Source organism: Hemibagrus wyckioides, linkage group LG02, assembly GCF_019097595.1.
Source record: "Hemibagrus wyckioides isolate EC202008001 linkage group LG02, SWU_Hwy_1.0, whole genome shotgun sequence".
In the NCBI taxonomy this organism is placed as follows: Eukaryota; Metazoa; Chordata; class Actinopteri; order Siluriformes; family Bagridae; genus Hemibagrus; species Hemibagrus wyckioides.
In genome coordinates, this window is record NC_080711.1 from 24,105,321 (window position 1) to 24,131,427 (window position 26,107).

Here is a 26,107-nt window from a genome sequence, read left to right on the forward strand (position 1 = left end):
ATCATCACTGTGGAACACACCCACACATCACATCATCACTGTGGAACACACCCACACATCACATCAACACTGTGGAACACACCCACACATCACATCATCACTGTGGAACACACCCACACATCACATCATCACTGTGGAACACACCCACACATCACATCATCACTGTGGAACACACCCACACATCACATCATCACTGTGGAACACACCCAAACATCACATCATCACTGTGAAACACACCCACACATCACATCATCACTGTGGAACACACCCACACATCACATCATCACTGTGGAACACACCCACACATCACATCATCACTGTGGAACACATCCACACATCGCATCATCACTGTGGAACACACCCACACAATACATCATCACTGTGGAACACACCCACACATCACATCATCACTGTGGAACACATCACATCATCACTGTGGAACACACCCACACATCACATCATCACTGTGGAACACATAGCATCATCACTGTGGAACACACCCACACATCACATCATCACTGTGGAACACATCCACACATCACATCATCACTGTGGAACACACCCACACATCACATCATCACTGTGGAACACATCACATCATCACTGTGGAACACATCACATCATCACTGTGGAACACACCCACACATCACATCATCACTGTGGAACACACCCACACATCATATCATCACTGTGGAACACACCCACACATCACATCATCACTGTGGAACACACCCACACATCACATCATCACTGTGGAACACATCCACACATCACATCATCACTGTGGAACACACCCACACATCATCACTGTGGAACACATCACATCATCACTGTGGAACACATCCACACATCGCATCATCACTGTGGAACACACCCACACATCACATCATCACTGTGGAACACACCCACACATCACATCATCACTGTGGAACACACCCACACAATACATCAACACTGTGGAACACATCACATCATCACTGTGGAACACATCCACACAATACATCAGCACTGTGGAACACATCACATCATCACTGTGGAACACACCCACACATCACATCATCACGGTGGAACACACCCACACATCACATCATCACTGTGGAACACATCCACACATCACATCATCACTGTGGAACACATCCACACATCACATCATCATTGTGGAACACATCACATCATCACTGTGGAACACACCCACACATCATATCATCACTGTGGAACACACCCACACATCACATCATCACTGTGGAACACACCCACACATCACATCATCACTGTGGAACACACCCACACATCACATCATCACTGTGGAACACACATCACATCATCACTGTGGAACACATCCACACATCACATCATCACTGTGGAACACACCCACACATCACATCATCACTGTGGAACACACCCACACATCACATCATCACTGTGGAACACACATCACATCATCACTGTGGAACACATCCACACATCACATCATCACTGTGGAACACACATCACATCATCACTGTGGAACACACCCACACATCACATCATCACTGTGGAACACACCCACACATCACATCATCACTGTGGAACACACCCATACATCACATCATCACTGTGGAACACACCCACACAATACATCAACACTGTGGAACACATAGCATCATCACTGTGGAACACACCCACACATCACATCATCACTGTGGAACACATCACATCATCACTGTGGAACACATCCACACATCACATCATCACTGTGGAACACACCCACACAATACATCATCACTGTGGAACACACATCACATCATCACTGTGGAACACATCCACACATCACATCATCACTGTGGAACACATCCACACATCGCATCATCACTGTGGAACACACCCACACAATACATCATCACTGTGGAACACACCCACACATCACATCATCACTGTGGAACACATCACATCATCACTGTGGAACACACCCACACATCACATCATCACTGTGGAACACACCCACACATCACATCATCACGGTGGAACACACCCACACATCACATCATCACTGTGGAACACATCCACACATCACATCATCACTGTGGAACACATCCACACATCACATCATCACTGTGGAACACACCCACACAATACATCATCACTGTGGAACACATCCACACATCACATCATCACTGTGGAACACATCCACACATCACATCATCACTGTGGAACACACCCACACATCACATCATCACTGTGGAACACACCCACACATCACATCATCACTGTGGAACACACCCACACAATACATCATCACTGTGGAACACACATCACATCATCACTGTGGAACACATCCACACATCACATCATCACTGTGGAACACATCCACACATCGCATCATCACTGTGGAACACACCCACACAATACATCATCACTGTGGAACACACCCACACATCACATCATCACTGTGGAACACATCACATCATCACTGTGGAACACACCCACACATCACATCATCACTGTGGAACACACCCACACATCACATCATCACGGTGGAACACACCCACACATCACATCATCACTGTGGAACACATCCACACATCACATCATCACTGTGGAACACATCCACACATCACATCATCAGTGTGGAACACACCCACACATCACATCATCAGTGTGGAACACACCCACACATCACATCATCACTGTGGAACACACCCACACATCACATCATCACTGTGGAACACACCCACACAATACATCATCACTGTGGAACACATCCACACATCACATCATCACTGTGGAACACATCCACACATCACATCATCACTGTGGAACACACCCACACATCACATCATCACTGTGGAACACATCACATCATCACTGTGGAACACACCCACACATCACATCATCACTGTGGAACACACCCACACATCACATCATCACTGTGGAACACAACCACACATCACATCATCACTGTGGAACACACCCACACATCACATCATCACTGTGGAACACATCACATCATCACTGTGGAACACATCCACACATCACATCATCACTGTGGAACACACCCACACAATACATCATCACTGTGGAACACACATCACATCATCACTGTGGAACACATCCACACATCACATCATCACTGTGGAACACATCCACACATCGCATCATCACTGTGGAACACACCCACACAATACATCATCACTGTGGAACACACCCACACATCACATCATCACTGTGGAACACATCACATCATCACTGTGCAACACACCCACACATCACATCATCACTGTGGAACACACCCACACATCACATCATCACGGTGGAACACACCCACACATCACATCATCACTGTGGAACACATCCACACATCACATCATCACTGTGGAACACACCCACACAATACATCAACACTGTGGAACACATAGCATCATCACTGTGGAACACACCCACACATCGCATCATCACTGTGGAACACAATACATCAACACTGTGGAACACATCGCATCATCACTGTGGAACACATCCACACATCACATCATCACTGTGGAACACACCCACACATCACATCATCACTGTGGAACACACCCACACATCACATCATCACTGTGGAACACACCCACACAATACATCATCACTGTGGAACACACATCACATCATCACTGTGGAACACATCCACACATCACATCATCACTGTGGAACACATCCACACATCGCATCATCACTGTGGAACACACCCACACAATACATCATCACTGTGGAACACACCCACACATCACATCATCACTGTGGAACACATCACATCATCACTGTGGAACACACCCACACATCACATCATCACTGTGGAACACACCCACACATCACATCATCACGGTGGAACACACCCACACATCACATCATCACTGTGGAACACATCCACACATCACATCATCACTGTGGAACACATCCACACATCACATCATCAGTGTGGAACACACCCACACATCACATCATCAGTGTGGAACACACCCACACATCACATCATCACTGTGGAACACATCCACACATCACATCATCACTGTGGAACACACCCACACAATACATCATCACTGTGGAACACACCCACACATCACATCATCACTGTGGAACACATCCACACATCACATCATCACTGTGGAACACACCCACACATCACATCATCACTGTGGAACACATCACATCATCACTGTGGAACACACCCACACATCACATCATCACTGTGGAACACACCCACACATCACATCATCACTGTGGAACACATCACATCATCACTGTGGAACACATCACATCATCACTGTGGAACACATCACATCATCACTGTGGAACACACCCACACATCACATCATCACTGTGGAACACATCCACACATCGCATCATCACTGTGGAACACACCCACACAATACATCATCACTGTGGAACACACCCACACATCACATCATCACTGTGGAACACATCACATCATCACTGTGGAACACACCCACACATCGCATCATCACTGTGGAACACATCCACACATCACATCATCACTGTGGAACACACCCACACATCACATCATCACTGTGGAACACACCCACACATCACATCATCACTGTGGAACACATCCACACATCACATCATCACTGTGGAACACATCCACACATCACATCATCACTGTGGAACACACCCACACATCACATCATCACTGTGGAACACACCCACACATCACATCATCACTGTGGAACACACCCACACAATACATCAACACTGTGGAACACATAGCATCATCACTGTGGAACACACCCACACATCACATCATCACTGTGGAACACACCCACACATCACATCATCACTGTGGAACACACCCACACATCACATCATCACTGTGGAACACATCCACACATCACATCATCACTGTGGAACACACCCACACATCATCACTGTGGAACACATCACATCATCACTGTGGAACACATCCACACATCGCATCATCACTGTGGAACACACCCACACATCACATCATCACTGTGGAACACACCCACACAATACATCAACACTGTGGAACACATAGCATCATCACTGTGGAACACACCCACACATCACATCATCACTGTGGAACACATCCACACATCACATCATCACTGTGGAACACACATCACATCATCACTGTGGAACACACCCACACATCACATCATCACTGTGGAACACATCCACACATCACATCATCATTGTGGAACACATCACATCATCACTGTGGAACACACCCACACATCATATCATCACTGTGGAACACACCCACACATCACATCATCACTGTGGAACACACCCACACATCACATCATCACTGTGGAACACACATCACATCATCACTGTGGAACACATCCACACATCACATCATCACTGTGGAACACACCCACACATCACATCATCACTGTGGAACACACCCACACATCACATCATCACTGTGGAACACACCCACACATCACATCATCACTGTGGAACACACCCACACATCACATCATCACTGTGGAACACACATCACATCATCACTGTGGAACACACCCACACATCACATCATCACTGTGGAACACATCCACACATCACATCATCACTGTGGAACACATCACATCATCACTGTGGAACACCCAAACATCACATCATCACTGTGGAACACACCCACACATCACATCATCACTGTGGAACACCCAAACATCACATCATCACTGTGGAACACACCCACACATCACATCATCACTGTGGAACACACCCACACATCACATCATCACTGTGGAACACCCAAACATCACATCATCACTGTGGAACACACCCACACATCACATCATCACTGTGGAACACCCAAACATCACATCATCACTGTGGAACACACCCACACATCACATCATCACTGTGGAACACATCCACACATCACATCATCACTGTGGAACACACCCAAACATCACATCATCACTGTGGAACACACCCACACATCACATCATCACTGTGGAACACACCCACACATCACATCATCACTGTGGAACACACCCACACATCACATCATCACTGTGGAACACACCCACACATCACATCATCACTGTGGAACACACCCACACATCACATCAACACTGTGGAACACACCCACACATCACATCATCACTGTGGAACACACCCACACAATACATCAACACTGTGGAACACATCGCATCATCACTGTGGAACACACCCACACATCACATCATCACTGTGGAACACACCCACACATCACATCATCACTGTGGAACACACCCACACATCACATCATCACTGTGGGACACACCCACACAATACATCATCACTGTGGAACACACCCACACATCACATCATCACTGTGGAACACATCCACACATCGCATCATCACTGTGGAACACATCACATCATCACTGTGGAACACACCCACACATCACATCATCACTGTGGAACACACCCACACATCACATCATCACTGTGGAACACACCCACACATCACATCATCACTGTGGAACACACCCACACATCACATCATCACTGTGGAACACAACCACACATCACATCAACACTGTGGAACACACCCACACATCACATCATCACTGTGGAACACACCCACACAATACATCATCACTGTGGAACACATCACATCATCACTGTGGAACACACCCACACATCACATCATCACTGTGGAACACACCCACACATCACATCATCACTGTGGAACACATCCACACATCGCATCATCACTGTGGAACACATCACATCATCACTGTGGAACACACCCACACATCACATCATCACTGTGGAACACACCCACACATCACATCATCACTGTGGAACACACCCACACATCACATCATCACTGTGGAACACACCCACACATCACATCATCACTGTGGAACACAACCACACATCACATCAACACTGTGGAACACACCCACACATCACATCATCACTGTGGAACACACCCACACAATACATCATCACTGTGGAACACATCACATCATCACTGTGGAACACACCCACACATCACATCATCACTGTGGAACACATCACATCATCACTGTGGAACACACCCACACATCACATCATCACTGTGGAACACACCCACACAATACATCATCACTGTGGAACACACCCACACATCACATCATCACTGTGGAACACACCCACACATCACATCATCACTGTGGAACACACCCACACATCACATCATCACTGTGGAACACACCCACACATCACATCATCACTGTGGAACACACCCACACATCACATCATCACTGTGGAACACACCCACACATCACATCATCACTGTGGAACACATCACATCATCACTGTGGAACACACCCACACATCACATCATCACTGTGGAACACACCCACACATCACATCATCACTGTGGAACACATCACATCATCACTGTGGAACACACCCACACATCACATCATCACTGTGGAACACACCCACACATCATATCATCACTGTGGAACACATCACATCATCACTGTGGAACACATCACATCATCACTGTGGAACACATCCACACATCACATCATCACTGTGGAACACACCCACACAATACATCATCACTGTGGAACACACCCACACATCACATCATCACTGTGGAACACATCACATCATCACTGTGGAACACACCCACACATCACATCATCACTGTGGAACACACCCACACAATACATCATCACTGTGGAACACACCCACACATCACATCATCACTGTGGAACACACCCACACATCACATCATCACTGTGGAACACACCCACACATCACATCATCACTGTGGAACACACCCACACATCACATCATCACTGTGGAACACACCCACACATCACATCATCACTGTGGAACACACCCACACATCACATCATCACTGTGGAACACACCCACACATCACATCATCACTGTGGAACACATCACATCATCACTGTGGAACACACCCACACATCACATCATCACTGTGGAACACACCCACACATCACATCATCACTGTGGAACACATCACATCATCACTGTGGAACACACCCACACATCACATCATCACTGTGGAACACACCCACACATCATATCATCACTGTGGAACACATCACATCATCACTGTGGAACACATCACATCATCACTGTGGAACACATCCACACATCGCATCATCACTGTGGAACACACCCACACAATACATCATCACTGTGGAACACACCCACACATCACATCATCACTGTGGAACACATCACATCATCACTGTTCTGGGATCTGATTGGTTCCTGGATTAATGTCCTGTAACATCACAGGTCTGTCATCATTTCTATAGTAACAGCTCTCTGCATAAGAGATTGATGTTAATATTTTAGGATTATGGAAGGAGTCTCCAGTGTGAGAGGAAACACAGAGAGAAGTTTACGCTTCAGTACTGATTACAGAGCTAACTTACTGCTAACTAACCTGTTTAACAGACATTAAGTCTAACTCTGAGAGAATTCTGTGTCAGAAAAATCAGATTGTTACTTAACATTTACCACCACTACCACCACCACTATCACCACCACCACCGCCGGCACTACCACCCCCACCACCATCACCACCACCACCACCGGCACTACCACTGTCACCACCAAAACCACCGCCACTACCACCACCACCGCTGCCACTACCACCACCACCGCCGCCACTATCACCCCCACCGCCGCCACTATCACCCCCACCGCCGCCACTACCACCACCGCCACCACCACCGCCGTCACCACCAAAACCACCGCCGCCACTGCCGCCGCCACCACCAAAACCATCACCACCACCACCGCCACCACAGTGTGAGCTCTGTGCGTGTCGCTGCTTGTTTGACGGCGTCACTCTGTAATTACGGCTCAGCAGTGGGTCAGTTACAACACCGTGCTTTGATCATCTGACCTGTAATTTTCTCAAAAAGCTGAAGTGCGCTTTTCCCGAGCCGGCCAGGAAGTTGCTGAAGGCAGCAGTGCTGTAACGGAGAGGCATCGAAGGCAAAGCCGCCACGACACGCCTATAAACCCTTTTAACAAGCTTTCCTGAAGGGATAAAAAATGACCCGCGGCTTTTTGGACCGAGTTTCCGAGCTTAAAACAATCTCAGATGTGCATAACGATAAGCCGGAGAGAACACTTAGCTAAAAGCCGGAGTGAACAAATGAAACATCGGATCAGCCGACGGGTGAGGGTGTGGCCAGACACGGGGCGGGACTCACTCTTTGATGTGCTTGCGGCAGGGAACCGAGTTCCTCATGCAGGTTCCCGTCAGACGCTCCACGTTCTCCACGATGACGAAGGGCTTCTCCTCTAACGTCACGATGCTCAGGTGATTATCGTCCGTCTCGCTGTCGCCGAACGAGTTGAAGCGCGGCCACACCGGGTACTTCAGTGTCAGGCTGCGGTTCTCCCACTTACCCATCTGGAACAAACACAAACAAACAAACAAATAAATACATACATGCACAAGAAGAAGAATAAGAGAATTTATTTGTAGTAAGATTTTCATTTTTTATTAAACACATTGTAAAGTAAGCTGCTCTGTGTGGTTGCTATAGCAACAGCTCATTCACAGGGGCGTGTATGGAAGGAGTTTCCAGTGTCAGAGGCTTGTACCAGTGTGAAGGAAAGCTGCAACTTTTCTGACTCAATCTTCAGGACAGGAGAGAGAGTGGGAAAGACAGATCAACAGAGAGAGAGAGAGAGAGCAAGAGAGAGGGAGAGAGGCTGGTGAGGGAAGGATTGTTTATAGCTGCTATAACATTCTATAACCTAAAATGTAACTCGAAACGGATAAAAAAGCTTTAAATTTTCTTATTTGTGGAAACTCCAGTATCTCCACTTCCTTTCTGATTATTTTCCTCTAAGAGCATCACACACACACACACACACACACACAGTCTCTGGATAATGAAGGCTCCTATTCTTTTAATAAAAGGGTTATATAGGAGTGGAGCTCCTGCGTTTAGATTCCTAATACCTCTGATTCTGACACGAGGACGCTACAGAACATTCCAGAATATTTGGAGCACAACAAAGCTGAGCTGAGTGCATGAGCATCAATACTTAATGTAAAAGGACTCAAAGTGCAGAACCACGCTCGTGCTCTCTCTCTCTCTCTCTCTCTCTCTCTCTGTTCTACTTCTCCGCCTTTTTTCCCCTCTCTTGTTTTCTTCAGGCTTTTTGATCTGCTCTCGTTCTTTCTTACTCGAGTGCGTTCATGCATTCACGCTGACTTTACATTTAAAAAGTAAGGCTTGGGCTGCCCTTGAAAACTTCTACTGCATACAACACACACACACACACACACACTCACATTACCTTTAATGTTCTGAGCTATTAAGACGCCGCGAGAGCTAACAGGCGAACAGAAAAGCTTTTTATTTTCCAGCAGTAACATGAGCGTGTTTGAAGGCTCGGCGCCGGCGGCTCTCGACTCTCTCCTGCTTCCTCCCTAATAGCACATTTTCTCCTGAATTACACCTAATTCCTGAGACGGTTTTGTTTCGGATCTGTTCCCTTTCAGACCCTTCTAGTGTGTTCCAGATCATAAAACACTCTCTCCATCTAAAAGGTGAAAAAAAGCCCCCCCCACACACACACTGAAATGAGAAATGTCATGCTGACTTTTATAAGCGTTCACGTCAGATAAACCACCAGCTCCCAGCTTTTCCACTTCAGAAAAAAAAAGTCAGAGGACTAAGTGGGCTACTACACCAGGAGATAAGCAGCGGAGCGAAAGAGGGAAAGAGGAAGCGAGCGATAAAGACAGCAGCCAGTCTTCCGAACCCTGAGTAATAACAGCACTCGAGCCGCTCACGATCGAACCAGCTCATTAGGTAAATATAATTAAACAGCAGCTTGACGACGCAGCCGTGCAGAGAATCCGCATTAACATCCTTAATTTCATCCGCGCGCTAATGCCGAGTTTATGTGAAAGGACGCTAGCTCTGTTTTTATTCGCTTTCTCATTAAGAGAAGAAGTCAATTACATCATGGGTTACGTCATACACCTAAATATACCTGTCATCATTTGTCCAATGCGTTACTGTTTCTATAGCAACAACTCCGTCATGTTTTCTGTAATAAGAGGTTTATGGAAGGAGTCTCCAGTGTCAGCGCTATGTAACAGACAGAAATAAAGCTGGAGCTATAAGTTTTCCCCATCCTCAGGGTCTCAGTAACATGACAAGCTGTGAATTTTTATTATTATTTTTTCATCAGAGGTTGGTGACATCTTGGATGTTCCAGAGAATCAACTGTAATGAGTGTAACTATAAATGGATAAAAACTACTACATGGACTCTGCATGGAAGTTGCTCCTCTTCTTGTGGATGCTTGACTCTTATTATTTAAAGTTGACTCTTTTTTATTAAAGTTTATTCTTTTTAATAAACTTCACTATTTTTATTCAAATTTGACTCTTTTTTATTAAAGTTGACTATTTAAACTTGACTCTTTGCTTCATAGTTGACTCTGTTTAATTTAAAGTTGACCCTTTTATTCAAATCTGACTCTTTTTTATTCAATTTTTACTTTTTAATAAACAACAATTTTTAATAAAAAATATTGTAGTTATTTTGCGACAGCATGACCACACAGAGCGTTTTATTCCTCTCTCAGTCTCCATTGTCCTCTGTGACACGAGGTCTTTACAGTACAGTATGTTGCCAGTTAAAGGTTTTTGAATACATGGAGGATTTTTTTGTTTCTGAATATGAATAAAAATTAAATGAGTGTTTGTTGACTCTCTAAGTTATTAGCACGTTTCCCACCGAGACGCAGGTTTAGCATTTTAATAATCGCTACTCCCGAGCGTCACAGCGATCCCACGCTAATACATTTCATGCGCTGATCTCTATCTGGCTCGCTTTCCAGACGCCGGGTGAATCACAGATGAGTGACAGGCCCGTGGGTCATTATCGTCACCACCTTCAGGCCCTGGAGATAGCAGGTTTTATCTTTAGCAGCTCTGTGCCTCTACAGATAACGAGGAACAGATTAGAAATCGGCGTCTTGGCTCAATAAGAACAGCAGAACGCTCGTCTAGGAGGTCTGTTTGCAGATAAGATAAACGGCCCACGTCCAGCTTTGTTCAGGACGGATAATTAATGACTGTGTAAGAGACGGAGAAGCCCACGTGTGCTCCGAGCTCGTGAAATGTCGAGTCTGCAGGTTGCTCGGAGCGCAGAGATCCATCCTACATTTTACAGAAACAGCATTCTCTAAGAGCTCTGACTCCGGTTAGGCGAGGCTAATAGACACACTGCACCATTTATCCTTCACTTCACATTATACTGACACCTTAGGGATCGTCTGACAATTCCTTTAATACGGTAGCTAAGATGAAATCGACATGGACATGGATTTTTAAAAAAAAATAATAAACCAAATAATCATCAGCGCCACATCGATGACTGAAATTAAGCAGCATCTAAATGAATGAATTCAGTACTGAGAAAATATATACTTTTTTGTGGTTTTTATTTGACTTCTAAAGAGGAAGAGGAAAGACTTTGTGAAAAGTGAGAAAAAATGTTCTCTGATTGGACAATGACTTTGGGGAAAATATAATCCATGGCTAAATGTCTACTTTGCTAATTAACGAGCTAAACTTTTCCCACTTTGTACTATTTAGCAAACGATCCCTGATTCATCGCCATGACAACCAGTGTGGATACAGAAGCAAATGTGACAAGAACCTCTTGGTAACACGACAACCTATCCATAAATCTATCAATATTTTTGGCCCATTAAGTTGAAGAGAGAGAGAATAAAGCAACAGTGTTGAGGGATTGAGTGTTTTTAGCTACTATAACGTCAAATGAGAACTTTGAACGTCGTTCTATATCCAAAATCCTGCTCCTTCACGACTCCACACCATCCTATCGTTGATGTGTTACTCTTCAGGACACCTAATTGCATGCAGTGCTGCACATTTCAGCAAGTTTGATGATATGTAACAGTCTGTACAACACAAAGTCTTTTTTTTCTTTACTCTACACCTCCACCTACACCTCTGGACAGCATGTGGAGAGCGAGTGCTCATAAATTCATACGGAGTCCATATCGATCTGTTCCCAGAAGGCTGCATCTATTATATGGCTTTTTCCTTATTAAATCGAGAGCCATATTAGTCGATACCGAACCGTCTCGCAGTGCACAGTGGGAGAAGCTATTACACTAATATCGACTGGCTCTATTAGTGCTTCTGGACCTCTATTGTGTCTTCTGCATCCTGTCTATGGCCCCCAAATTAGTATTCTTATTGCAGTGCCCGTGGAACACCTGCTAAAGTAATCGCTATTAGCTTTTCTTTCAAGGTTTCATCCAAATCCAAGGGTCAAGCATCTAAACTCTATAAACATTCTCACTATCATTGACGTGTCTTTAGTGTCGCAAAGAATATTTCCATTTGCAAGTGTGCTGAGGGTGGCCGTAAATCTAATCAGGCATTTCTTGCTGCAATATGGCTTTCTGTCCAATTACATAATTGAGAGAACACAATCTCATCTACATGGTGATGGCTGACACTATAATGCCACTTTCATTACTGCCCTGCTCTCAATTTACACCGACACTCCCTCTAATTAAACTGAACCTTGCTGCTGCGCAAACACCCATGCAGATAATTGATACCGTTTTGTGGCCTCATCTCGTGCCACTGTTCCTGCAGTCTACAGAATTAAATCTCCATCTCTGCCTCTTCCTCGATAAGCATAATTGGCCCAAAGAAGAAGAGACTTCACGCAGATATAAGCAGAAGCTGCATTATCGACAAGGTGCCAAGGAGCCACTCGAATGATGGCGCAACATTTAATGAACCAAACTAAAGTATATAAAGAAAGAAATGAAAGGAGGGATTTGTATGCGATGCTTCTGGGATGAAGAAAACGCAGGAGTGGAAACATTAAATCATCAAAGCTGCAATTCTTTAAGAGACTCAAACAAGACGTCCACCACATTGGTCACTGGTCAAGCAATGGGCTGCTGATTAGGTCAGGGGTTCAAGCGCTAGTACCTCCACTGTTGACCCTTGAGCACAGCCCTTAGTCCCTGAATCACAGCTGACCCTGCACTCTGACCCCAACTCCCTAAGCTACAAAAAAAATAAAATTTCTCTGTATTGTAATGTATACGTGACAAAGACTTCTTCTTCTTCTTGGAGGAAGCTGTCATGGAGCAGCTAGAATGATTCTGGGCTTGTTTAGGGGTGGGGCAAATCACAGACTGTGGATCAATTTCATATGCTGTTTAGGTAAAACGAAAGAAAATACGATGTGCACTTATTTTTTGGACATATTGCTCGACATCATTCAAGGAAACCAGCATAACGCAGGCCAGCGCTAGATGTGAATGTTTCATGATGCAAGGACTCGCACCACAAAGGTAAGGCAATTACAGCACTCCAGTCTGTGGAAAAGCCTGGACTTATAGGCCAAGAAGGCATTCTGTCTTCTTTAATGAACAAGAAATAACATCCCTCTCCCCATCATCACAAAACATGAAACAGGAAGTTGCTCAGATTGCTTCCACACACACACTGCAATCATCTGAGCCCCAAACCTGCAATTTCAACCAGGGATCACTTCTCTGGACCAATCCTAGACTTGAAGAAAGCTTCCATACTTCGCCAAACTGACCAAGTCCCGGAAAAGATGACAAAAATATAAAAGATGCAGAGAGGAGCTGTTGTGAAGGAATACAAAAATGAGATTAAAACATCGAAACAACTCTAAAAGCCTTGTCAGGGACTGAAGTCACTGACAAGGTGGCACAGAGCTGCTCGAGTGTTGGCAAAACATTTTAACAGTCCTTAAGGGAGTACCGAAGGACAGAGTTACAGGGTTTTTCAGGTCATTTTTGTGCCAAATCACTGGATCAACTGCTGCTGCTGCTGCTTTCTGAAGGATAATCAAGCCAAACAAGGCAAGCTTTCTCACCAGCCATGCCATCAACAAGGTGTCACAGAGCAGCTGGAATGAGGCCATAAAATTCCACTGATCCCTGACTCTGAGATGTGAGAGCAGCAGCGAAAGCAGGAACCACAGGAGAGCTCCGATTGGATTGTGGATCGAGTGTAAAATCAAAGCCTCAGTTCTGCTGCTTCCTCAAGTATAATCAGGCCAAACCTCGACAAGCTTTCTCTCTGATTTAAACCTCTACCATGCTGTGAGTGATGGCACAACACTATCTCAACCTTAACACAAGAACATATAAAGGGAGTACTGAAAGAATGAAATATGTTGGAGATCGTGTTTTTGATTTCTTTGGGTTTCAAACTGAAGCTGAGTAAACAGACAGAAAATCACAGCATCAGTTCTACAGCATTCTCAGATATAATTGAGCCAAACAAGACAAGTTTTCTCTCAGGTTTATAACGCCCACCACGCCATCGACAAGGTGTCACCAAGCAGCTTGAGTGATGCCATGAAATTCTAATGATCCCCGACAGAGAGATATGAAAGAAGCTGAGAACTCGGACTGCTTTTCCAGTTGAAGAGGAACGCTGGAGTGGAAAATCAAAGCATCAATTCTGCTTCCTTCCTTCTCAAGTATTATCGGGCCAAACACCACTACACTTCCATCAGATTTAATCGCCTCCTGTGCCATTTACAAGGTTCTACTGAGCAGCTCAAACGAATCCACGACATTATAATGATCTCGGACTCAGAGATGAGACGGTGAAAGAAATTTCCGTCTGGACCAGGAGTACAGGACTACATAATTAAAGCAAAAGTTTTACTGCTTCCTGAAGCATAACTGGCCCTATCAAGAGAAGTTTTCTTTCCATTCTGAATGCCCACCATGCTATCAAACAAGATACCATGGAACAGCATGACTGGTGCCTAAACATCCAGGAAATGAACAATATGCAGGGCGCAGCAAATGAAAGAAGCACCGACCAAAGCATCCAAAGCATCAAAGCATCAATTCGACCCAAACAAGACAAGCCTTCTAATGGATTCAAACGCCCACAAGGTGCCACAGTGCAGCCTCAGCGATGCTACAACATTTTAATGAGCTCTGACTGAGAGTTATGAGGGAGTAGGGAAATAAAGTTTGGGCTAGGCTAAATTAAAGAGGAATCGAGGAGAGGAATACGAAAATCACCAGCGGTGCTAACTATTTCCTGAAGTATAATCGGCCCAAACAAGTGAATGCCCACAATGCCACTGACAGGGTTGAGCAGCTTGATTGATGCCAGGACTTCAATCTTAATGAACCCTTGGAAAGCTCAGCAAAATAAAGGAGCTTGGGCTAATTTCCAGCTAGACCAAATTAGCAGAAAATCTATAATTGGCCTAAACAAGATGCGCTTCCGATAAATTTAAACACCAGCTATGGCACTGACAGTGGAGTATAATTAGCTGAAAAAAAGAAAGATGCACTCTAACTGATTTACATGGCCACAATGACATTGAAAAGTTGCCACAGAGCATCATTAATGATGCCACAACATCATAACGCATTATATGACCGAGAGATATGAAGAGCGAGACAAAAAGGCCAGTTTTGGGTGGAGCAAACTTCAAGGTACAAACTGTCCAAACAATAACTTTAAAATGACTCGAAACACTCACTATGGGAACAGGAAGGTTCTCCTGAGCAGCTTGAGAGGATCTCTAACATGAGAATGATTCTTCATTTAGGGACAGGATAAGAAAAAAAATCTATTCCAGGCTACGTTGAAGAGAAATACAGTGATTTATAATAAGCCTAAACAACATGTACTCTTGCCCCTGACAAGGTGCCACAGTGCAGCTTGAGTGATGCCACAACATCTTAATGAACCCTGACTGAACGATATGAAGAGCTCAGCAAAGCGAAGGAGCTTGTGCCAACTTCAGACCGAGCCAAATTAAATAGGAACGCAGCAGAAAATGAAAGACACGCCTTCTAAATAAATAAACGTAAATGCCCATCCTGGCATGGGTGAAGTTTGTAGGGAGAAGCTCAAGTGACGCTGTAACAGTTTAATGAACCCTGCCCGAGAGACGTGAAGAGAGCAATACAAGAAAGAACCTCGGGCCTATTTCGAGCCGAGCCAAATTAAAGAGGAACGAGCTTTCTAAAAGAATTTAGACGCCCACCATGACATCAACAAGGTTCTTCCGAGCAGCTCGACATTTTAAATGATTACTGAAGGGAGCAGCGAAACAAAGAAGCCCCAGAGAACTCGGGCCACTTTTGTGTCGGGGCCAAATTGGAGAAGAATACAGGAGTGAAAAATGAGAGCGGTTTTCCAAGGTGACAGCAGTTCACTCCGGCTTCTCTGTTCCCTGCCTGTCGGTAAAGGGGGAATAATGCAAGTGGCAAAGCAGCTTATTTCCTGCTAGCATAGCCTACGACTTAGCAGTCAGACCAATTCAGTGCAGGTCTCAGCAAGGTCAGAGAGATAGAGGGATTAGTTCGAGAGGGCTGACATTCCATTACTGCGTCTGACAATTGTATCAAAATCTATCACCGATACTCAGATTTACGGAGGAATATTAAGCAGGTCCTTAGACCTCAGAGGTAAGATGGACGTGGTTGACCCTATCTGAAGATTCCTGGAGGGGAACCGAATTGCGCAACACAAGTCATTTGCCATGCAGCTATGCAGCATTGCAGCAGTGCAGGCTAGGTCGAGGGATACAGACTGTGGAAAAATGGATAGAATGATAGAATTGTGTGGAGGGAAGGAGGAGGAGGAGGAGGACATCACTTTTCCATTTCTTAAAAGATACCTCACAGATTCCTGGAAGAGGAATTTTAATCCCTTCACATTTTCCTAAACTGAAATATATAGATGTGTGTATTAGCATAGGATTAGCATGCATGTATGAAAACAATCACATTTAAAGATTCTGTTTCCAGTTTAATAAAAAAAAAAAAACACCACAAAAACCATTATCAACCAGTTTGTTAGCTAGCAACCTAATGGACTAGTATAAATATCAATACAATCAGTAACACAAGCTAAAGGGATTACAGAAATTATAAATTCAAATGAAGCAAGTTGTTATTTTCCTCACATCCCTTCTCAAATCAAGCTCTAGCGGTACGCTAAACATGTCAAGATCCCTTCTGAGAAACATAATGCATTTCCTTCCAACTCATACAAATGTCTCTGTCAGACGCAGCTGCTTCTCCACACTCCTCCTCCGATGGAAAGATCTTGTTTTAGCCACTAATCCTCCTATTCGGTGGCTCACCCATGCTGAGAATTTTTATATATATTTTTTCTGCGTCACACCTGCGCTAGGCAGCTTAGCCCTTTCTCGGCTTGTTTGCCGAGGTGGACGCCTCACGCTGACACCGATAATTACACCACGGGGAGCGGCGTTCAAGCGTCGTGTCTTAACGATCCTGAGAGAATCATCTTCACGCAACAGCTGCTTTAAATCAAATAATTTAGTACACGCTTCGAGATCATCGTCACTCTGCCGTGTCTGTTTGTGATAACAGGTTTTAATGGGATATAGATTTTACATTTTACACACAGAGACAGTATTTTACAGGGGTTCAATGTAGGAATAAACCTGAAAGAAAGTAGCATCCGTAGCGATGTTTTCAGCATTACAGCTGATACGCTCTAAAAAAATGTGTATTTAAGGAGTTTTTTAATGGAAACATGGCTAAGGAATTGAGTCTATATGAAACATTTTAATTTATGACAACAAAGAGAATTTGCTAGACTCGCTAACATATGCTAATGTTTAGAATTTCGGAGAGACTTTTTATATCAAGATAATCTGACAGGATTAGTGAGAGAAAGTTTAGTCACGTATCAGGGAATGTTCACGCGAAAACAAGCTAATCTGACAGGATTTTAAAGCTATATTTTATTTAAAATATTTACTACAATCTCTTGCCACTGCTAGCCAGCTAACTATCATAAGCTATTCTGACAGGATTTCTGAAAAAAAATGTATCCTTGTTTTATGAAATGTTAATGAGCTACCCAGGCAGGATTACTGAGATTTTAAGGCGAAGTTTTTAGATTCTTTACTACATATCGCTAACATAAATCAACCTGACATGATTTCTGAGTAGAAAAAATGAGTTACTGTATGTGTCATGAAATATTTAATCTTCTGTGCTGACACCAACAAGGAACCAACCTGACGGAATTTTGGAGGTATTAAAGTCATATTCATAAATATACATAAAGGTCTAAGAAACTTTTTATTGTCAAATGGTTAATTATCGCTTCTGAAGTTAGCTGTAACTGTAGACAGTTCTGAGATTACAGGGCTATATTCTTGATGCTAACTAGCTTGATAAAATGATAAATCCTGACAGGATTTATATGAAAACCTGGTACTTTAAAAGTTTAGCTAGCCATCCTGAGCTAACCTGACAGGATTACTGACACGCGGAACATCTGGGTGTCATATAAACTGTAATTTTCCACACGCTATGAAAAAAATCTTGAATGTTTACAGCTGAAGAAAAGTTGGAGCAAAAGTTTTACTGGAAACTTGCACGACCCGCTAAACTCATCGGCTCCATAATAAGCGCGTCTGTTTATTTACATCTCGCTTGAGTCTTCCTGTAGGGGTTTGCACTTCCACACAGCCTCCTATGAAAATAGAAGGTTTTGTAATAAATACAGTACGATCATCTCGCTGTCTTTCTTCTCGCTGCCTCCTCCAGTCCTCTGAAACGGGACTTGGCTCCGTCGCAGCGTTTAGCTTCATATGTTATAGAGCTGGCTCTCTGCCGAGGTATTTATACTCCAGTACACAGAGACGCATGTAGTGATTACTGCGCAGATGCTTCCACGTCTCTGGAACGGATATCAGTGTTCGTTCCCTTTATCGATTTATTGCAAGAGCAGCATGTTGTTCTGAGTTGATTATTTTCCTGTAGCAGAATGCCCTGTAGTGTGTTACTCCCCTTATACACCTATACAGCATGACATACTTTTTATCCACTGAATATTTAATGCATTATAGCAGGTTACAACTGTTACGATTGTTCTTTCTAGCACCATCCTGTCTTTTTTTCTCCTTTACTGAAGTAAACACCCGGGTTCTTGTTGCCAGGAAACCACATAGGGTAAACTCCTCCTCCGGAACACACCGCTTTTCTGACACTGGAGACTTCTTCCATAAATAAATGATTTTGACGATCAGATGTTTTAACACCATCCGAGTTGTTGCTTTGAAAGGAAACTGAATCAACATCTTCTGACCAATCAGAATCCAGAATTAAACAGCGCTGTGGTTTTGAGGTTTGTTTGTAAATGACATGAGATAAAAAAGCAGTTGACAAGATGACGAGGGCATTTAAAAAGCATTATTCTCTCTCTCTCCCTCTCTCTCTCTCTCTCTCTCTCTCTGTCTCTCTTTTTGCCTGTAGGAAAGCAGTTGGATGTCAGAGATGCAGTACTTGTCCAGGTGGCAGAGACACATGGTTTGTAGCGGCTGCCATCAACCCAGCGAGATGCCAGACTGATCCATTTCACACCGACAACAACTGATTGGCCACTCCAAGCCAGTCCTTGGGGCATTCCACCATCTTTAGTGCAGATTGTGTGTGTGTGTGTGTGTGTCTGTCTGTCCGAGTTTATATGCGTTGCTGTGAGAAAAAACAAGAGAGACAGATGAAAAAAAGCCCACGTCTGTGTCTATTTGCTCAGCTGTCACACCTCTTGACTCCGGAGCCCGTCGTCATCTCCAGCCGGACGAGTCCTCCTCCATCAGCCCGAGGACGTACGGATAAATATTTATTTCAGTGACGGAGCCCGCGGGGGTCCGGGTCAGAGCGTCTCCGTGCTGCGGTCCTGTCAATAATGAAATTCCGAAAGTAAACTCCATTTTTGATTAAGTCCAGGTTCAAGCCAGCGTTCAGCGTCCACACACTGCAATCATACCGCCGTCTCTCCAGCGCCGTGATTAACTGCTATTTTCAGAGCGAGGGCTTCGCCAGCAGGTTAAAATAAGTCATCAGGTGAAGTCAAGAGTGCAGCACTGGCCCGGAGAACGCTTGAAGTCTGATCTGACATGAGGGTGATGTGTAATTAAGGTGCTGCCGAGTGTGTGATTATCAATTAATAACACCTGATTGCATGTTATAGCATGTTATGACAAGCTGTTAACACATTCCACAACATTAAACGGATAAAAACACCAAATAAATATTGGACTCGTCAGCAACTTCCAAATCATCTGTTACAGGAAATGTATCAACTCCCAGGATGGTTACAGTAACCCCACCTCATCACACCCGCTCCTATCCGTTCCACCAAACACGACTCGCTCGTTCCACCCAATCCAAAACCCGCGTCTGGAAGCTAAAACAAATTAATTATCTGTCCGCTGTGTCGGCGGGACACGCAGACGTTTATGACGACAGAGAGCCTGATTCCAGCAGCGGCGCTAAGCTAATCGCTTCTCTTTGCGCGCTCTCCGTTTGCATCACGTCGACTCGGCTTTATTTTAATGAACAGATGTTTATGAAATGTGCAGCTCGCGTTCGGCAGGGGACGCGGACGCCCGCTTTTGTAATAATGACTAACATTTACGCGAATGTGCTTTTCTGCAAGCTGTCAGGATCGGCCCATAAATACAGGCTGAGATATTTTGGAAAGCGATTCAGCTGTTCTGTAAATTTTAGCTCTGAAACTGACAGAAAAACAAAACTTTTATGACGACTTTCTCTGTCAACATCTGCTGAAATGCTGCTCCTGGACCAGTCACCATAATGCCATGACAGCATTTTCTTATATGTTTAATTACAGATCAGTGATTCAATTCTACAAAATAAACACAATCCTCAAGCAAAACCCACCCATCGGAGATATTCCTGTAACCACGGAAACACTAAAGCATCAGGATGATGTTCTAAACGTTGTGAAATGTTATATTAAATAACAAATGTAAGTGTGTGTTGGTGCGCGTCAATGTGTGTTTGTGTGTGTATCAGTGTGTGCTGGTATGTGTTGGTGTGTGTGTTGGTGTGTGTTGGCGTGTGCATCAGTGTGTTGGCGTGTCAGTGTGTGTTGTGTGTGGTTGTGTATCAATGTGCATCATTGTGTGTTGGTGTGTCAGTGTGTGTTGTGTGTGGGTGTGTATCAGTGTGCATGAGTGTGTGTTGGTGTGTGAGTCAGTGTGTATCAGTGTGTGAGTCAGTGTGTGTTGTGTGTGGGTGTGTATCAATGTGCCTCATTGTGTGTTGGTGTGTCAGTGTGTGTTGTGTGTGGGTGTGTATCAATGTGCCTCATTGTGTGTTGGTGTGTCAGTGTGTGTTGTGTGTGGTTGTGTATCAATGTGCATCATTGTGTGTTGGTGTGTCAGTGTGTGTTGTGTGTGGGTGTGTATCAGTGTGCATGAGTGTGTGTTGGTGTGTGAGTCAGTGTGTATCAGTGTGTGAGTCAGTGTGTGTTGTGTGTGGGTGTGTATCAATGTGCCTCATTGTGTGTTGGTGTGTCAGTGTGTGTTGTGTGTGGGTGTGTATCAGTGTGTGTATCAGTGTGTGTCAGTGTGTGTGGGTGTGTATCAGTGTTCATCAGTGTGTGTTGGTGTTTGAGTCAGTGTGTATCAGTGTGTGTGTCAGTGTGTGTTTGTATGTGAGTCTGTGTGTGAGTCAGTGTGTGTTGGTGTGTGAGTCAGTGTGTGTTTGTATGTGAGTCTGTGTGTGAGTCAGTGTGTATCAGTGTGTGTTGTTGTGTGAGTCAGTGTGTATCAGTGTGTGAGTCAGTGTGTATCAGTGTGTGTTGGTGTGTGAGTCAGTGTGTATCAGTGTGTGTGTCAGTGTGTGTTTGTATGTGAGTCTGTGTGTGAGTCAGTGTGTGTTGGTGTGTGAGTCAGTGTGTGTTTGTATGTGAGTCTGTGTGTGAGTCAGTGTGTATCAGTGTGTGTTGTTGTGTGAGTCAGTGTGTATCAGTGTGTGAGTCAGTGTGTGTTTGTGTGTGAGTCTGTGTGTGTTTGTGTGTGAGTCAGTGTGTGTTGTGTGTTGGTGTGTGAGTCAGTGTGTATCAGTGTGTGATTCAGTGTGTGTTTGTTTGTGTGGGTGTGTATCAGTATTCATAAGTGTGTGTTGGTGTGTGTATCAGTGTGTGTCGGTGTGTGTATCAGTGTGTGTTGGTGTGTGTATCAGTGTGTGTCGGTGTGTGTATCAGTGTGTGTCGGTGTGTGTATCAGTGTGTGTCGGTGTGTGTATCAGTGTGTGTTGGTGTGTGTATCAGTGTGTTGGTGTGTGTATCAGTGTGTGTCGGTGTGTGTATCAGTGTGTGTTGGTGTGTGTATCAGTGTGTGTCGGTGTGTGTATCAGTGTGTGTCGGTGTGTGTATCAGTGTGTGTCGGTGTGCGTATCAGTGTGTGTTGGTGTGCGTATCAGTGTGTGTTGGTGTGTGTATCAGTGTGTGTTGGTGTGTGTATCAGTGTGTGTCGGTGTGTGTATCAGTGTGTGTTGGTGTGTGTATCAGTGTGTGTTGGTGTGTGTATCAGTGTGTGTCGGTGTGTGTATCAGTGTGTGTTGGTGTGTGTATCAGTGTGTTGGTGTGTGTATCAGTGTGTGTCGGTGTGTGTATCAGTGTGTGTTGGTGTGTGTATCAGTGTGTGTCGGTGTGTGTATCAGTGTGTGTCGGTGTGTGTATCAGTGTGTGTCGGTGTGCGTATCAGTGTGTGTTGGTGTGCGTATCAGTGTGTGTTGGTGTGTGTATCAGTGTGTGTTGGTGTGTGTATCAGTGTGTGTTGGTGTGCGTATCAGTGTGTGTTGGTGTGTGAGTCAGTGTGTGTTGGTGTGCGTATCAGTGTGTGTTGTGTGCGTATCAGTGTGTGTTTGTGTGTGTGGGTGTGTATCAGTGTTCATCAGTGTGTGTTGGTGTGTGAGTCAGTGTGTGTTGGTGTGTGTGTCAGTGTGTGTTTGTGTGTGTGGGTCGGTATCAGTGTTCATCAGTGTGTGTTGGTGTGTGAGTCAGTGTGTATCAGTGTGTGTGTCAGTGTGTGTTTGTATGTGAGTCTGTGTGTGAGTCAGTGTGTGTTGGTGTGTGAGTCAGTGTGTATCAGTGTGTGATTCAGTGTGTGTTTGTTTGTGTGGGTGTGTATCAGTATTCATAAGTGTGTGTTGGTGTGTGTATCAGTGTGTGTTGGTGTGTGTATCAGTGTGTGTTGGTGTGTGTATCAGTGTGTGTTGGTGTGTGTATCAGTGTGTGTCGGTGTGTGTATCAGTGTGTGTTGGTGTGTGTATCAGTGTGTGTCGGTGTGTGTATCAGTGTGTGTTGGTGTGTGTATCAGTGTGTGTCGGTGTGTGTATCAGTGTGTGTTGGTGTGTGTATCAGTGTGTGTCGGTGTGTGTATCAGTGTGTGTTGGTGTGTGTATCAGTGTGTGTCGGTGTGTGTATCAGTGTGTGTCGGTGTGTGTATCAGTGTGTGTCGGTGTGTGTATCAGTGTGTGTCGGTGTGTGTATCAGTGTGTGTCGGTGTGTGTATCAGTGTGTGTTGGTGTGTGTATCAGTGTGTTGGTGTGTGTATCAGTGTGTGTTGGTGTGTGTATCAGTGTGTGTCGGTGTGTGTATCAGTGTGTGTCGGTGTGTGTATCAGTGTGTGTGGGTGTGTGTATCAGTGTGTGTTGGTGTGTGTATCAGTGTGTCGGTGTGTGTATCAGTGTGTGTTGGTGTGTGTATCAGTGTGTGTCGGTGTGTGTATCAGTGTGTGTCGGTGTGTGTATCAGTGTGTGTCGGTGTGTGTATCAGTGTGTGTTGGTGTGTGTATCAGTGTGTGTTGGTGTGCGTATCAGTGTGTGTTGGTGTGTGTATCAGTGTGTGTTGGTGTGTGTATCAGTGTGTGTTGGTGTGCGTATCAGTGTGTGTTGGTGTGTGAGTCAGTGTGTGTTGGTGTGCGTATCAGTGTGTGTTGTGTGCGTATCAGTGTGTGTTTGTGTGTGTGGGTGTGTATCAGTGTTCATCAGTGTGTGTTGGTGTGTGAGTCAGTGTGTGTTGGTGTGTGTGTCAGTGTGTGTTTGTGTGTGTGGGTCGGTATCAGTGTTCATCAGTGTGTGTTGGTGTGTGAGTCAGTGTGTATCAGTGTGTGAGTCAGTGTGTGTTTGTGTGTGAGTCTGTGTGTGTTTGTGTGTGAGTCAGTGTGTGTTGTGTGTTGGTGTGTGAGTCAGTGTGTATCAGTGTGTGATTCAGTGTGTGTTTGTGTGTGTGGGTGTGTATCAGTGTTCATAAGTGTGTGTTGGTGTGTGTATCAGTGTGTGTTGGTGTGTGTATCAGTGTGTCGGTGTGTGTATCAGTGTGTGTTGGTGTGTGTATCAGTGTGTGTCGGTGTGTGTATCAGTGTGTGTTGGTGTGTGTATCAGTGTGTGTCGGTGTGTGTATCAGTGTGTGTTGGTGTGTGTATCAGTGTGTGTCGGTGTGTGTATCAGTGTGTGTTGGTGTGTGTATCAGTGTGTGTCGGTGTGTGTATCAGTGTGTGTTGGTGTGTGTATCAGTGTGTGTCGGTGTGTGTATCAGTGTGTGTCGGTGTGTGTATCAGTGTGTGTTGGTGTGTGTATCAGTGTGTGTCGGTGTGTGTATCAGTGTGTGTCGGTGTGTGTATCAGTGTGTGTTGGTGTGTGTATCAGTGTGTTGATGTGTGTATCAGTGTGTGTTGGTGTGTGTATCAGTGTGTGTCGGTGTGTGTATCAGTGTGTGTCGGTGTGTGTATCAGTGTGTGTGGGTGTGTGTATCAGTGTGTGTTGGTGTGTGTATCAGTGTGTCGGTGTGTGTATCAGTGTGTGTTGGTGTGTGTATCAGTGTGTGTTGGTGTGTGTATCAGTGTGTGTTGGTGTGCGTATCAGTGTGTGTCGGTGTGTGTATCAGTGTGTGTCGGTGTGTGTATCAGTGTGTGTTGGTGTGTGTATCAGTGTGTGTTGGTGTGTGTATCAGTGTGTGTTGGTGTGTGTATCAGTGTGTGTCGGTGTGTGTATCAGTGTGTGTTGGTGTGTGTATCAGTGTGTGTTGGTGTGTGTATCAGTGTGTGTTGGTGTGTGTATCAGTGTGTTGGTGTGTGTATCAGTGTGTGTCGGTGTGTGTATCAGTGTGTGTCGGTGTGTGTATCAGTGTGTGTCGGTGTGTGTATCAGTGTGTGTGGGTGTGTGTATCAGTGTGTGTTGGTGTGTGTATCAGTGTGTGTCGGTGTGTGTATCAGTGTGT

General features: G+C 44.8%; 1 protein-coding gene across 1 annotated transcript in view; it reads right to left on the bottom strand.

Moving 5' to 3' along the window:
• The window catches only part of grin2aa (glutamate receptor, ionotropic, N-methyl D-aspartate 2A, a), a 142,288-nt gene that overhangs the window by 29,910 nt on the left and 86,271 nt on the right, over positions 1 to 26,107 (bottom strand). Inside the window, exon 5 of the mRNA XM_058405123.1 lies at positions 9,198 to 9,400. Coding sequence (XP_058261106.1) covers positions 9,198 to 9,400 — 203 coding nt within the window. The remainder of the gene's footprint in view (positions 1 to 9,197; positions 9,401 to 26,107) is intronic.